Below are 14,308 nucleotides of genomic sequence, written 5' to 3'. Positions count from 1 at the left end.
ATGGTCACTACCCTCTGTGGGAAACCCAAATGTAATGGAATTAATAATTAATAGGATCACAACAGATTAACAAAACTAGTTGATAACCAACCAAACAAAACCCTTAAGGTCTTCTGGGAAGGAAAACCCCAAGACAATGCTACTGCAGTCCCATGCAAACTCAACACTGAATGGTTCCTTCACGGAAGACCTTGTTTATTGTATTTGCCCTGTAGCTATCGCAGCTTCCCCCCAAATTTCCTCTCTGAAGTTCGAGCACAGCTGCCACGTGTACCACTACCACAGTAATTCGCTTTCAATGGATGGTGGGTGGAAGAGACGGAGTCTCCTGTTCCTCATTTCCTACCAGATTTTCCAGTTCAACCTGAGCCACCAAGGTTAAGCAAAGACCTTTGCGGTAAGATAGAGGTTCAGGCACCGAGATATGGTTAGCAGCTGACACGTCCACGCATAAGGCAGAGGAGACTCCAGCTCTCCCACTTACGTGGTCAGCCATACGCCAGGCTAACGGAAGCAAACAGTTATTTTTGCCATTAAGAATAACTTTGAGTATGCAAGAAGGGACTGCTTAAGGTAATAAGCAAGTCAACTCTGCCACCCCTCTCTGTGCACATTAGTGGGTCATGGGAACAACGAGCACCGCCTTGGTCACTGCCAAGTGACTTGTACCAACCTGCACGAGGTGATCAAAACCGACTTAATCCAGCTGAAGAAACTGAAATTCGCTGCTGCTCCTACAGAGAAAAGGCACGAGAAGTCAGTACGCTGCTAATTCTCTCATAATAGCATTACACCATTGAATTTTTGCATAAATCTCAAACCAACATGCTTGTTATTAGCCTTCAGTACACAAAGATTTTTGCAATGGTGAGAACACTCCTGCAGTCTCCCCACATACTGCGGCTTTTAAACAATTGTCAAGAAACTTAACCCAAATTTCCCACAGAGAGCAGTTATCCTTTCCCCCACTGACAGCTGGTGAAAGCCCCCGAAAAGCAGTGGGCGAAGCATAGACCCGCTGCAGTACCTTTTCCTCCCCGGACTGCAAAGCTCATTCCCGCTGGAGGGATGGGGAGACGGGAGGAGCCATTCAACCGACCTCAACCGGGGTGGCTGTGGTCTCACCGTTCATTCCCTCCCGTCTGACCCCGTGGAGAGCTGGCTTAGCTTATTACACCAACACCATTTTTTCCTGATTTCTCTGTAGAGCCCGTTTCCTGCACTGGCTCACTGCAGGGAAGTGCCGGAGCTGGCAGCAGGAGAAGTTTGTGGAGAGGGACAGGGAGGAGAACAGAGACCCGGCAGCGCCTGCTGGATTTGGCTTAGGCTGTTGGGGAGAAAGAGAGAGGAGAAGGGACGTGTCGAAATCCCGGAGCATTTCTGCTCCCGAGGTCTTAGTCTAATCCTTAATCCAGAGCATCTCTCCAGCCAGTGTCTCCCAACCTTTCTAGACGGAAGGGTCGTTCAGTCTTTTGGAGAACAAACTCATGGATCATTGGATACCATGTGGCTGCAAAATAACGTTCGCTCACAGCCAAATAAAAATCAGGCTGAACTTTGAGTGTTCATTTCTAACAACTTCTTTGGCCTGAGTTGTTTTACTGTATGCATGGGAATGCATGTGCAAAGGAAACCAAGAAAAAAAATGTCTAATTACACTGCCATTCCTCAAACCACTTTCCAAAATCCTCTACACACTGACTGAGGAATTCTTTTTAAAGTCATTTTTGGTAAATATTTCAAACCCAGATAACAGAGAGATAATATAGTGAATATACAAAGGCAAAGAAAACTCCAAAGCCTGAAAACCTTACCTGTGTTTTGTTTAATACATAAAAAACTTTGTTAAAACTTAGATAGACTTCAAAAGATACAAATTAGCAAGTACTATCCACAATCTCAGCTCTTTTCTACTCTCCCATACAGATAAATAGAAATCAGTTAGAGTAGAAAGAGAAGCATCGGTGAGCGATGTTTTGATCGTTACCGAGATCGTTACACCAACTATTTTTTGGTGTCTCATCGTTTGGGTTTCTGAAATCTAGCACCTACTTACCTAGTGTCTAATAATCTTTCATCTAAACAAACCCTGGTAGCTATTTCTGCATTGCTTAGGAGACATGAACTCAGGTTCTTTTGACTTTTCTCAGCTTGGTTTCTCATCTTGGACAAAAAAATTGCATGTAGGCAAGTGCAGGTACTTACGCGTGTATGCACCTACACATGTATTTATGCATAAATACGTGAGTACGCGCACACTGCGTGCGTATCACCCTCTCCTTTCAGAACACAGACCAATGCAAGCCCCTCCTGCGGCCGTGCCAGGGAGCTGTGGGCTCTCATGAGCTGCTTTCTGAATGTGCTTCACTGTTTAATTTTGAACTCGTTTAAGCCGATCACATGCGCGGACCTTTCTAATGCCCTCTGCCTAAGAGTATTTTCCCAGATTACGTTCCCAACATATTCAACCTGTTTAGTTCTGGAATCAAAAGGCTCTCTTGTGCTGCAGTTATGAATGCTGAGATTTAATGAGATATTCGTCATAATTCCCATTTTCATTAGTTTTCTCAGGTGGGTTTAGATTGATTAATTAAGTTTATTAAAACATATTTATGGCAGACTTTTCTCATTGCTGTGATACATTTACAATCTGCCATCCCTGTTAAGTCTTAGTATTAGTATCTGGTTTTGCCATTTAAAGTACAATATATTAAAGCAATAAGCACGATGTTCAAACTATCAAACTCATGCTAGTTGCAGTTAGAATCCAATATAAAATTAAAGAGCCAGAGAGAAAACGTATTAAAACTAGCAACAAAACAAAACCTCAGCATTCACAGTGTCACCTGCATATTAAACACAAGAGTCTCGATTCCTAATTAAACTAAATTAAAGCTTAATGAATTTTTAAGCAGATTTAATAATACAGAAAAAAAAAATACTCACCAAGGGGGAGTCCTGGGCTCACTTGGCCGATGTAGAAATAGAGAATAACGGCCGCACCCAGGCTGACAAGGGTGTAGATCCACTGAATGACAAACATTATGATGAAGGACACGATGGCCTGTTGGGAAGACAAGGTTTGGGGTTACTCCAGAATCCGTAAGATAACACGTTGATGACAAGCTGACAGTCCTTTTTCTGCAAAGCCCAGCAGCTCCGTTAACCTCCCTGCAGTGCCTGGGAAGGACTACTCACCTTCAGACACAGCCTCACACCAGATCAACAACTTGTTCTTCAGCCTTGCGAGATGAGCATGCTTTGCAACTCTAACGAAAACTCTTTTAATAACCGAGGCAGTGCTGGAGCTTTCAAGTTGTTATGAGAACATCAGTAACTGTTTTTTGGGTGGGTTTTTTTGCCAGAAATGCTGAATCTTGGCTTTAGATTCATGGAAAAACAGTGCTTTGATGGCATCTCCGCATCTCCAGCTTTCTCAGGGACTTCCTCAGGAGTATTGTATAAGAGATGTGCACAGTCAGGACCCAGGACACAGCCACTCGGCATTATCCTGACGAGTGTTTAGGTGTCTCCCTCCTCATGATGCCCTGGGATGAGGACACAACAGAGGCCCTCCTTGCTCAAGACCTGCTGCGCAGCCTGGGTCCTGCCCATGGGAGGATCGATGCCAGTCGCAACCACGTGTGGGGATGGATGCTCCTGGGCATCGGTGGCTGAGGACGGTGGTGCAGCAGGACCTCTGGGGAACCACGTCATCTCCTGCCTGCAAAACACTCCACGGTGCGTGGCTTTTGGCCACACGTAGAGCATTTCCACCCAGTGTTATCTGAAAAGATTTGGGTATGGCATGGCTGAAGTTTCTCGGTAATGAGGTTCCCGTGTTATACGGAGCCTCTTTTGGTCTCACTGTTAAAAGGAAGGACAGCATAGGTTTACAGTGTCATCTTCAGCAGCACGGAGGCAGCTTTCAGTGAGCTACCTTGAGTCCTAGAGGCAGTGTGGACCTCAGGTCTTTGCTTGGGCTACTCCAAGAGGAGTATCCAGAGGCTCACCAGCTCAGGAGGTAGATTTGACTCAAGGGGCATATGAACGGGGGCAGGGGTAGGATCTTCATGGATCAGGGTAGGAGCAGCAAGGGGCAGCACGCAACGAAAAAGCTAAATGAGTCCAGACTGACACGATCGGTGAAGCTTGAAGAGAGAGAGGGCAGAGGAGAAAGGAGATGGGATGAATAAATGCATCTCGTTTTTGCTTCTGTGATTTTATTTTGCATCGTTGATCCTTTCTCAGCTCTGCTGCGACCTCCTCCCAAGCCTGACTATTGACAGGAAACCAAATCTGCTTTAATGACCACGTCAGTCATCTCCGTAAGCAAATTCCCCCGCGAAGGCAGGGAGCTGACCGCTCCGCGATGACACGCCCTTGGGAGCCACGTTAGTTACCGAGCCCAGAGACAGCATCAGGGTGCAACCTCCTAAAGATGTCATCGCTAGAGGGGAGCCTCCACATCCATCCCACCCCCGGCACCGCAATCCGGCGGGACCCCTTGCCAGGAGCTGGCTGCTGCCAGCAGCAGCACTGAATTTGAAAAGTAGGTGTTGAACTCCCTCTGAGGATTAAACTACAAGGGTTCGGTGTGGTGTTCGAGTGGGTTTGTTACATTTTACACACAGCTACGAAATCCGCGTCCATGCAGCAAAGCCATATGGGTCATTCGTTATGCATATCTGACCCTTTCCCTGTCATCTGCTCATTAATCCATCTTCCCAAGACGAATTTAGATGTCCTAAACTCCTCAGCAGCTTGAGACAGAAGCTATTGAAAAGTTATTCATTCTTTAAAGTAACGTGCTGGAGGAATGTCCCACTTTCCTCCCTCAAAAGGTGGCATTTCACAGCCGGGTTGCTGTTATCAGGAGGCGATATGAAACCCCACCCTGAGCTTGCAGAAACTGGCTCATAAATAAAAGGAACACAGCTTTGAAGCTGATGTCTCGCTCCATCTCAGGGCAAGAAAAAGCAGGCTGGCACACAGTGAAAAGCGGGACACTGACTTTTTCCTAGCCAGCCATGCATCTCTAAAGTCCTAAGATGCCAGACTTTGAATTTGTATCTTTTTGGTTTGGGTTGGGGTTTTTTTTGCTGTTGTTGTTTTAATTAATATGCCATCTGGCTTTCTCCGAATTCGAACTGCTGGATGCATGGTACCTTGAGTACTTAATTCAGGTGACTTGGAATACTAGAATCAAAAGCCATTTTGAAGTACTGGGGTGTATTTACATTGCAGTAAGTGATTAATTTCCTTCCATTTCCTACAATCACAAACCAGTGCTGAAAATAAAAGAAAATTACTTACACCAGCAAAGGAAAACCAGTGATTGAAGAATTTGGAGTAGAAGGATTCTGGTATTTGCTGAATTCCCAGCTCTGGATTTTGTTGCTTTATAGATGATTCTACAGAAAAAGAAGAAATAAAAAAAAGGAAGACACATTAGAAAGAAGCTATAATGTGGTTTTTTTCTCCTACTTTACATTACCAGATTCCAGAAAACCAAAGCAGAAATTCTAGGTGACAGCTGGGTATGGCAGAGTTAAACCAAAACCTCTAAAATGAAAACAGAAAAGAAATGCAAGGAAAAAAAAAGTTGCCAACTCTGTTACCGAGTCCATCTGAAGGCCACATCTGCCTATCTCTGCCTCAGTTTCCCTATTTGTGAAACAAGAGAAATAATACTTTTCTCCCTCAGAGGGGTTTATGAAGCTTAATTGACCAATGCTGATAAAACACTACAGCACTGAGACGACAAACTCCAAGCAAACACACAGTATCAAACACCCACATCGCCAACAAAACAAATTCAGACTCTTAGCTGTGGATGTTGAATTACAGGCTCCACCTACGGCATGGGGACCACTGCGTTTTGATAGCCTGAGTTTTAGACTCGCATGGCTCCATCCCTCCTCCCCACACCAGGATGAAGTAAACCCCAAGATAGACTCAAACCCTTTTTAACGTACAGTGTTAAGAACGCATGTGTGGAATAATGAGTATATAGTAAACAACCCCACACTAAATATAGTCCTGCCTGCTTTCCTGTGATTAATCTTCCATAGGAAATTGCATTGGAACGTCTCCTGTGATGCATTGCGACGAACTCTACCCTCACCTGGAATAAATGATATTATCGCTATGAATCACCGAATGACAGCCCCATATAAAGCTAGTTTCACGCCTGCCTTCAGGAAAGCACCAGGAGAACCGAGGTTATAAACCGTTCCCCCGTGAGCATGGAGGTGTCCATCTCCTACAGCCCTTACCTTCTCCCCTCTGGCCGGGGAGCGCCGGCACCTCGCTGCAGAGCTGCTCCCCCCGCTCCAGCAGCCCGCGTGTCCGCTGGGCATCTGCAGCGGGCGATGAGCGTGGACCTGCATCTTGCCGACAGCCCTGCTCAGCCAGGTCCTGCTGGCTCTCGCTGTGGGGCTCCGCAGTCTCATCCCAGCCGTACTGAGCCGGGGGAGCATCGTGATGGAGATCCAGGAGAAAGCTGTCTTGTAACGTCTGCTTGGCTGGCTTCTTTGCCTTCTTTTGTTTGACCTTTTGGGTTAAATTCTCGGCTCCTCCTTTTTTGCAAGTACCTGGCTCGCTACGAAATGGTTTAAAAAGCTGGTCCATGTCTTTTGTGAATTCCAGCAAGGTGCCGTTTGATCTGCTTTGAATTACTCCATCTGCTGCACGGCTGGAGGGCTTGTTGAAAATTAAAGGCTGGGAAGAGTGAGCAGGTCTAGTGTTTTCCATCTGGGTCTTGTCAGGTTTCTGCTGAACGTTGTAGCTTAAGGAGACCGAGAAATAGGAATAGTCTACAGCAATATACGTCAACATGAAGTTGATGGTGACTATGGGAGCAAGAATGTTCACTTGCCCAATCAAGACGAAAGCCATGGTGATGAGACTTGTTAAGCAAATCGCAGCCACTGGAGTCTTGTTGGGTCCTTTCTAGTTCACAAATAAAACAAACTTACATGTAAATTAATAACCGTGAGCCTCACCGTGAGGATTCCCCACTTGCTCAGCTGCCATGGGTGGTTACCTGGGCGGTTTGCAGTAACCCCTTACTCATGAAATACATGCATGCATGTGCAAGCAGAGGCTCACCGGCTTAATAAATTAAAGAACAGGCTGGAAGCCAAAAGCTGCTGAGCTCCTACCTCACCTCTGAGCCTTACTCAAGCTTTGTCTTTGGAAAATTCATCCACTCTCACTCCTATCTCCATGGTAAAACAATGTCATTAAAGCAGCAATAAACCTTCAGAGAGATTTGTGGGGCTTATGGGAAGTCTGGCAATAAAACCTGTTAATTAGAGTTTACTATTCGTCTCTAATTTCTCTACAGGACTCCGCATCGCTGCCTACCCAAAAGGCTCCCGCACGCTGCCGTTAGAAAGGCTTCGACTGCCAGACACAGCCACGGAAGCTCTGCCTGCACGGAGCAGTGCCACCTTCACGTCAGCAGCTTCTGGCCCTGCCCTGACACCAGGCTGAGCCGAATCCATGGTCTGCTGAGCCTCGGCACTTGGGGTTTCCCTCCTCACCCCCACCCAAGCCGCATCTGCCCAGCGGCGGGAGGCAAGCAGCAGAGAGGTTAGGCGGCCGAGGATGCTGGGGGGCGGGCGTCAGCCCCCAGCCATGCCGGCGTGCGTGGGGAAGGCGGGCAGCCAGGAGAAACGCCGCGGCTCTTCTCCCTTGGAGTGCGGTGAAGGCAGGCAGAGGAGGAGAAAAAGAGAGACAAAGCAAAGGGCATCGGGGGTGGAAAGACTTGAGCCATCAGCTCGTGAACTTTAATCCCAGGTCTAACGTGCCCTTCCTTGGACCAGGCACTGTCTTGCTGTTTCGAGAAGCCTGTGCAGGCTGAGTAAAGACCTTGCTGGAAAATATCTTACAAGGTATCTTACAAGATACCTTACAAAATATCTTAGGTTTTCACTTACTGCATGTGCTTCTTTAATAAAGACACAGCTCAAAGAGAAACTATTTCTATTTCCTCCACTCTTATTTATTTATAGAAAAGGGGACCAGTTCTGGACCTTACGCCTTTTCACAACGAAATACAAATACGTCTCGGGGACAAAGGAACACGGTTCTCAGAAAGCATCTTCAGTATCAGAAAGATGTACTGAGATGGGGAACAGATGGGATGATCTCAGGATGCCTCTGGCTTGGGTTTAACTCTACAGAAAACACTCGTGTTCTTCCCATCAGCTGAGGTTATGGTGACTACAACACTTTCTTCAACCACAGAAAAGAAGAACTGATGTGGAACAGATTGGTAAGGACAAACTAAATTTATTAACTCTCCACAAACCAAATCTAGACAATTTTCAAGGTGGCAGAGAGAAGGAAGGGGGAAAAATGATCTGCCTTTGATTTCTCACCTCTTTTTGAGCCCTTCCCATCATGGCACTCTGCCTGGAAAGAGTTCAGAGCAGAAAATTTGACAGAAAGACAGAAAACTATCAGAGAAGAGAGGGAATCAACTTCGCAGTCAACTTTGCTAAATCATTGAGAATTTTACACGGGTTGCCAAGTGGAGAACAGCCTGTTCTGGGATCACCTGACAACTGCCTTCAGGAGCTGGAAGTTTTTGCTGTCGCTATTGTTCCTGCTTCCCCTATAATTATTACTATTTATTATTATTATTGCTATTATTATGACTTTAATTTTAGAAAATCACTTTGAGAAACATAAAATAAAGGATAGAAAATGATTATACTTACAAAACATTTAAATATTTTAAAACATTCATAAATACTCATACTGTAAAATATTTTTCTGTATTTACAAGCTGCTCTGAAGGAGGAAAATGTCGTAAGGTTTTTCCAGCCGCTCAGTACAGACAGTTAGGTACTGCAGATTATTAAGAGCGATGGAATTATTTTTTCCCTGTTGAGAAGAAGGGAAAACCATGAAAAATAGTTTGCTCTGAATGTATAGCCCAAGACTAGAGTCCTTAGCAGCTGGTACTTTGATTGACCTCAGTAGAACAACTCATGTGAATGAGGATTATTTGTGAGGACAAGGAAAAAGCTTCTTGTCATATTCAAAGCAAGGCTTTGTTTCAAAGCATATCTAGGGGCTTAGCAGCCCCCTAACTTAACCTTTCAGATCTATTCTTTGTTTTTGTTTTATAGTGTCCAAAAGGCACCTTATCTTACAAAGAAGTGTCCTCTCCTCCAGTGCCCACAGACTGAATCCACAGCACCATGACTTGTCACGTACTCAGCTATGAGGTTACCAAAGAGGATAGGAACAGCTCAAAGAAAATGTGCAGGAAAGAAGAAGGAAAAAAAAAAGGAAAAAAAGATAAAGAAGCAGTTACCATCCATTTCACCAAGTGCTCGGACAAAAGCTTCAGACCTCTGCCCTGGACCGGAGGGCAGAGAAGAGCTAGGTGCCTCCCTCGGTCACGGTTAGGATCAGCATCAGCGTAGACAAGGCGTTTGCAACAAAAACCCACAGGCAAAGTTATATCCTAAGTGGCTGTTTTACTGGGGACATCTCAAAGACACGGGTCTGAGGGAGGGAGGGGACCGACAGCAGCCCGGGAAGGGCTGTCCGTGCGCAGGGGCAGGACAGACAGCTCCGGGGCCGGGGCGCAGAGGTGGGCGAGCGAGATGCTGGGGCGAAGCAGGGCTGCTCCTGCGCGGTGCCGAGCCCCGTGGGAGGGCTCGGGGCAGAGGCGGTGCAGCACAGGGGACAGGCAGGGGAAGGTCCGCGGGCAGCTGGGCTCTTGGTTTTTTAATAAAACCACCCATTTCCTGGCTTTTCTGCCTATGTGTAGGGCACCAGATCCTGAGCCTTCCCCTCCTTGCATCTCATACAACCCCCACCTCACCCTACAGACACAGAGAAATCCTGGCTTCTTAAATCACCGGTTTTCCTTCAGGTGAAGGTTTGACAGCAATCTCAGGGAAAGGATGACTAACCCCACGTCCAAGGAAGGCGAGCATGGGGATCACGTTCTCCTGGGCGATGCACTGCACGATCCTGGGTGCTCCGTACAGCCCTCCCATGCAGGAGGCCAGGGAGGAGATGTACAGCCCTAGCAAAAACAAGAAACCCACCAAGGATACCTGGAGGAAGCGGAGAGAATGCAAAGTTGATTATATTGTTCTTTAAAGACTCCCAAGCAGTCTTAAATACATGTATTTTAAGAGATGACATATATTTTGTAAGATTGCTAAATGAACAGAGCGAGCCCTGGGAAAGCAGCAATTTAACTGGTCTGTGGTATAAAGTGCAAGCAATTAATACAGGAAAATTATCCCATAAAAGTAATTTAATACTGAACATCCTGTACCGACAGAGCCATTTGACAAGCTCCTATCCAAGAAATTCTTTGTCACTTGGAGCAATTGCAGCAAAGCAGCAGCTATTAGATTCCCCTTAAGTAACTGGAAGTGAGTTTATTTCAGGAGAGATCACTTATATACAGAGCACATCATACAGGAAAAGCTGCCCAGGCTTCCAACCATCCAAAACAGGAAGACAAACCCCTGTGGCCCAGAGGGAAAAACCAATTTTGAAAGAAAATCCACAGTCAAACCAAATCAAAATTGCCACTTAAACAAATGGCATCTCAAAAAACACGCTCCGAAGGATATAATACAATGACCTTATTTTCCTGTCTTCAATGAGAAAAGAATTTCCTTTGGCCAACATGAAATTTAAAAAAATCTTTAAAGCCACAGTACTAACAAGACTGGGTTTATTACTGGTTTCTAGTGAGGACCCTTTCAAACGGGGAGCATCTCCTGCAGGCGTGGAGGGAAAGAGGGCAGCTCATGGTCTATCGCCATGAAGAAGCGAGGACTGGGGTCCCCCTGCACAGGTCCCCACTATCAAGAGCTGCAAGCACAGGCAGCATATCTAAAAAAAACCCACCCAAATACACAAAACCCCACAATATGAACACTGTGCAAGAAAGCTTTGAAATGGGAGTGCTCCTGGTACCACGGCGTAAGGACGTGGGCAGTCCCAGCCGAGGAGACTAAGGTCTAGGGTCACCTGCGCCATCCCCGAGTCCTGCAAGACCAGAGGGTCTGACAGCCAGCAGGCAGCCACAGAGAAAGGCAAGAGATGGGGGGAACACCAGCACAAAGGCCAGGCAGGGAGAAAACCCCCAAATTTTGGTCCAGATCTGTCCCACCCATACTCCACTGAAGCGAGCTGCTGGAGGTGCAGAGAGACATCCATGGCAGAGGATGTCACCGAATGCCGGTCCCCTGCATCGCACATGGCCTTTGCTCCCACCCCTCCTCTCATGGAAAATAAGGTCTAAATGAACATGGGTCCTCCCAGCTTCTGCCTCTGTTGAAGTCAGGTGGCACATGCTGTATTAGAAGGAATTACAAAAAGTTACAAGGCTAAAGTTGATTCAAGCTACATCTGCCTTTTCCTCATCTACGAAATCTGCACGCAGCAAAAAGGAGATTGGGTAAAAAGCCGAAAAATGCTTGCTGTTTGGGGAAGGCACGTAAAATTAATGTCGTGGTCCAGAACCGTAGAAACTTCCTACCACAACATTTCTTTTCCCCATGAAAATCCACTTGGCCTTATGAATTTTATCTTGTGGGACAGAAGGAACTTGAGACAAAGGTGAGCAGATATCAGCTTCCACTAGACCAACGGACAGACACTCGAAGGGGAATCTTCCCTTCCCTCTCCTCTAATCCTGCCCTGCTCGGAGAAATACTTGGAAGAAACAACCAGTTGTGCTAGACACCATATATTATTTTAGCTGCCAAAAATGCTTGCATTTAAATGTACTACTTGACATTCAAATCAGGGTTAGAGGGGAAGAGTCCTTTTCACCGAGGCTGATGAAAGGGTTTGCTGGGGGTTTTGAGCACGGAGACTGTGAATACTTTGTAAGAAATTGGCACTTCGAGCTCATTAGAAGTGAAATTACTGAATCTCATTTTTATGTTTAAAAAGCCAAACAAGTATTGTGAGGGAGAAAAGCAGCCAAGCACTCGCTCACCTGTGAGTGACAGAAAGGGAGAGTTTGGATGCGTAATGATCTCTCCCACCTCCCTCTCTCCAAAGTCATTAAAATCTAAAGCAGCTGGTAATAACTCAAAGAAGCAACACGAATATTGGGATTGCACCATTGTTTTGTTCCATACTAGGGAAAAGAAAACTGAACTTGCTTTTTTAGGGTTTTGGTTGGTTGGTTGCTTTTTATATTTAACATTATTAAATATCTTCACATTCTTTACTGGGAGATTTTTCATTTCCCCCCGCCCTCCAGGGTTTTAAAATTAAAACACAGCTTTAACAATCTCTGTCTCTTCAGCTGATTCATTTAAAGCTGATCCTTTTAGTTACTGTACTTTTCGCCCACTAAGTCACTGACATACAAAGACGTTGCCTTAAAGAAGGTAGGCTCATTCTTTTTTTCCCTGAAACAGAGATGATTTTTTACCTTAGCAGGAAGTGGCAGGAGCCCCACCAATAATTTGGAGTTTATTTTGGGGGCTGGAGGAAGTCTAGAGCTACAATTACTTAGAAGGAAAACAAAGCCAGAGTTTCAAATTGATATTTTAGATTAAAACCATGTTACAAATCAAATAAATGGCAAACATCTCAATTTTAAATTAATCACAAGAAATAGTGTCAAATATAGCGAACCCATGATTCTGGATAATGCTGAATAATAGAAAATGAGCCCTTCCATATCCCATTTGAAGTAAGACAATGGCACACACCAAAGCCTTTTGCTCTCTTTTTAAAGGCCTGCCATGATAAGGTTCATTGCCTGTAACACCACAAACCTCCCTCATGCATATACACCCATGTGGAATGTCTCGAGTTTAATAATCCTATTGCTCGCCCTGCAATTACAGCCCACTAGATATGGAAATGTAAGCTTCGCTTGACTTAGTAAAGATAAGCAGTGGGGTTCTTTAGAGATTTCAATTTGGTCTAAGCTTTCACCAATGAGAAAGGATACATTGAATAAAATACAGCATTTATCATTAGCCCACATTAGCATATTTTAGCTCTTAAAGCTATTGCTGGGTGATTATGCCAAGATTCAGCATTACTGGATACGCTGGTGAATGCAAAGCTATTAAAATCAATTGTTCACTGGGATTTGCAATGGGGAAATCCCCCTGAATTTCACTGAGGGATGGGTACCCAAATTCCTTAGGCTTTTGGAAAATTCAAGCATTCAGTAAGGCAGATGGCAACGCCAAAGCACCATGACATAAAACCACGCTGGATTATTCAAACCAGTTACCTTCTCTGCTATCATGAAGTCATAGCGGAGTGACTGACGGGTACAAATGGCTCCCAGCAAAAAAACAAAGACCATGTATAGAAACCACCTGCAAACAATAAAAATAAACTATTTTTTTCCAGCAAGACAAGACCATTGAGAATTCTGCCCATTAGCAGAGCCAGGAGATGGTCAAGTACCTGCAAATTGGGTCTTCAATCACTCTGCATGGGCTGTTCCTGCATGATTTAGTCTCAGGACTAATTTAACACTGGACCACGTTACTTACCCACTACAATGTACCAGGCACAGCTGCAGCGTGACCGTACAGCACCCCTGAGGGGAAGCTACCTGTGCCCTTGATGTGTGCATGGGGGGAATAACCATGTCTTGTCTTGGGGACAGACTTTTTAGAGGGGCCTGTAGCGATAGGACAAGGGATAATGGTTTTAAACTAAAAGAGGATAGATTCAGATGAGATATAAGGAAAAAATTTTTTTACAATGAGGGTGGTGAAACACTGGAACAGGTTGCCCAGAGAGGTGGTAGATGCCCCATCCCTGGAAACATTCAAGGTCAGGTTGGACGGGGCTCTGAGCAACCGGATCGAGTTGAAGATGTCCCTGCTCACTGCAGGGGGGTTGGACTAGATGGCCTTTAAAGGTCCCTTCCAACCCAAACCATTCTATGATTCTGCAGGTACACAGGTCTCCTCATCTGGCAGTAACGTTAAACACCACAGCCAGCCTGCTCTACAGCCTCGGTCGTGATCCTCCTCTGGTGTCGCTGGCCTTTCCAGTACTCAGGTGGAGAGATAAGCCAGTCTGTCTGCAAAGCCCAGACAGCAGAGATGTGAATGACCACAGTCCATCCATCTGTGATACTTCTGTGCCCTGTGGAACACCCTCCCTTAAAACAAACACCAAATTCAGCAGGAATTCTAAATTCTGAAGATCCTTCCTTTCTGTCTGAACCTTGGTACGCAATTAAAAGTACTAATTTCAAAAGCAATTTAGGTGGCAATGAAAGCAGGCAGGAAAACCTACTGAGTTTTTTTTTTTTAATATG

The 14,308-nt window shown here is 45.4% G+C and overlaps 2 protein-coding genes across 5 annotated transcripts in view; one reads left to right on the top strand and one right to left on the bottom strand.

Moving 5' to 3' along the window:
* Positions 1 to 14,308, top strand: part of PARP9 (poly(ADP-ribose) polymerase family member 9) — a 542,373-nt gene that overhangs the window by 175,053 nt on the left and 353,012 nt on the right. The window lies entirely within an intron of this gene.
* SLC12A8 (solute carrier family 12 member 8) overlaps positions 1 to 14,308 on the bottom strand; it is a 70,604-nt gene that overhangs the window by 3,350 nt on the left and 52,946 nt on the right. For 2 of the 4 annotated variants that reach the window (XM_075152806.1, XM_075152809.1), the window contains 6 exons: positions 13,262 to 13,349; positions 9,942 to 10,088; positions 6,279 to 6,954; positions 5,317 to 5,414; positions 2,947 to 3,064; positions 674 to 734 (listed from right to left, as the gene is read on the bottom strand). In XM_075152806.1, coding sequence (XP_075008907.1) covers positions 674 to 734; positions 2,947 to 3,064; positions 5,317 to 5,414; positions 6,279 to 6,954; positions 9,942 to 10,088; positions 13,262 to 13,349 — 1,188 coding nt within the window. Of the gene's footprint in view, positions 1 to 673; positions 735 to 1,073; positions 1,328 to 2,946; positions 3,065 to 3,199; positions 3,788 to 5,316; positions 5,415 to 6,278; positions 6,955 to 9,941; positions 10,089 to 13,261; positions 13,350 to 14,308 lie in introns of those variants that run through there. The other 2 variants (XM_075152808.1, XM_075152807.1) reach the window with 2 other exon arrangements.

Source organism: Calonectris borealis, chromosome 6, assembly GCF_964195595.1.
Source record: "Calonectris borealis chromosome 6, bCalBor7.hap1.2, whole genome shotgun sequence".
Classification (NCBI taxonomy): domain Eukaryota; kingdom Metazoa; phylum Chordata; class Aves; order Procellariiformes; family Procellariidae; genus Calonectris; species Calonectris borealis.
The sequence above is the reverse complement of the archived record's forward strand: the minus strand, read 5'-3'. Positions and strand labels throughout refer to the sequence as shown.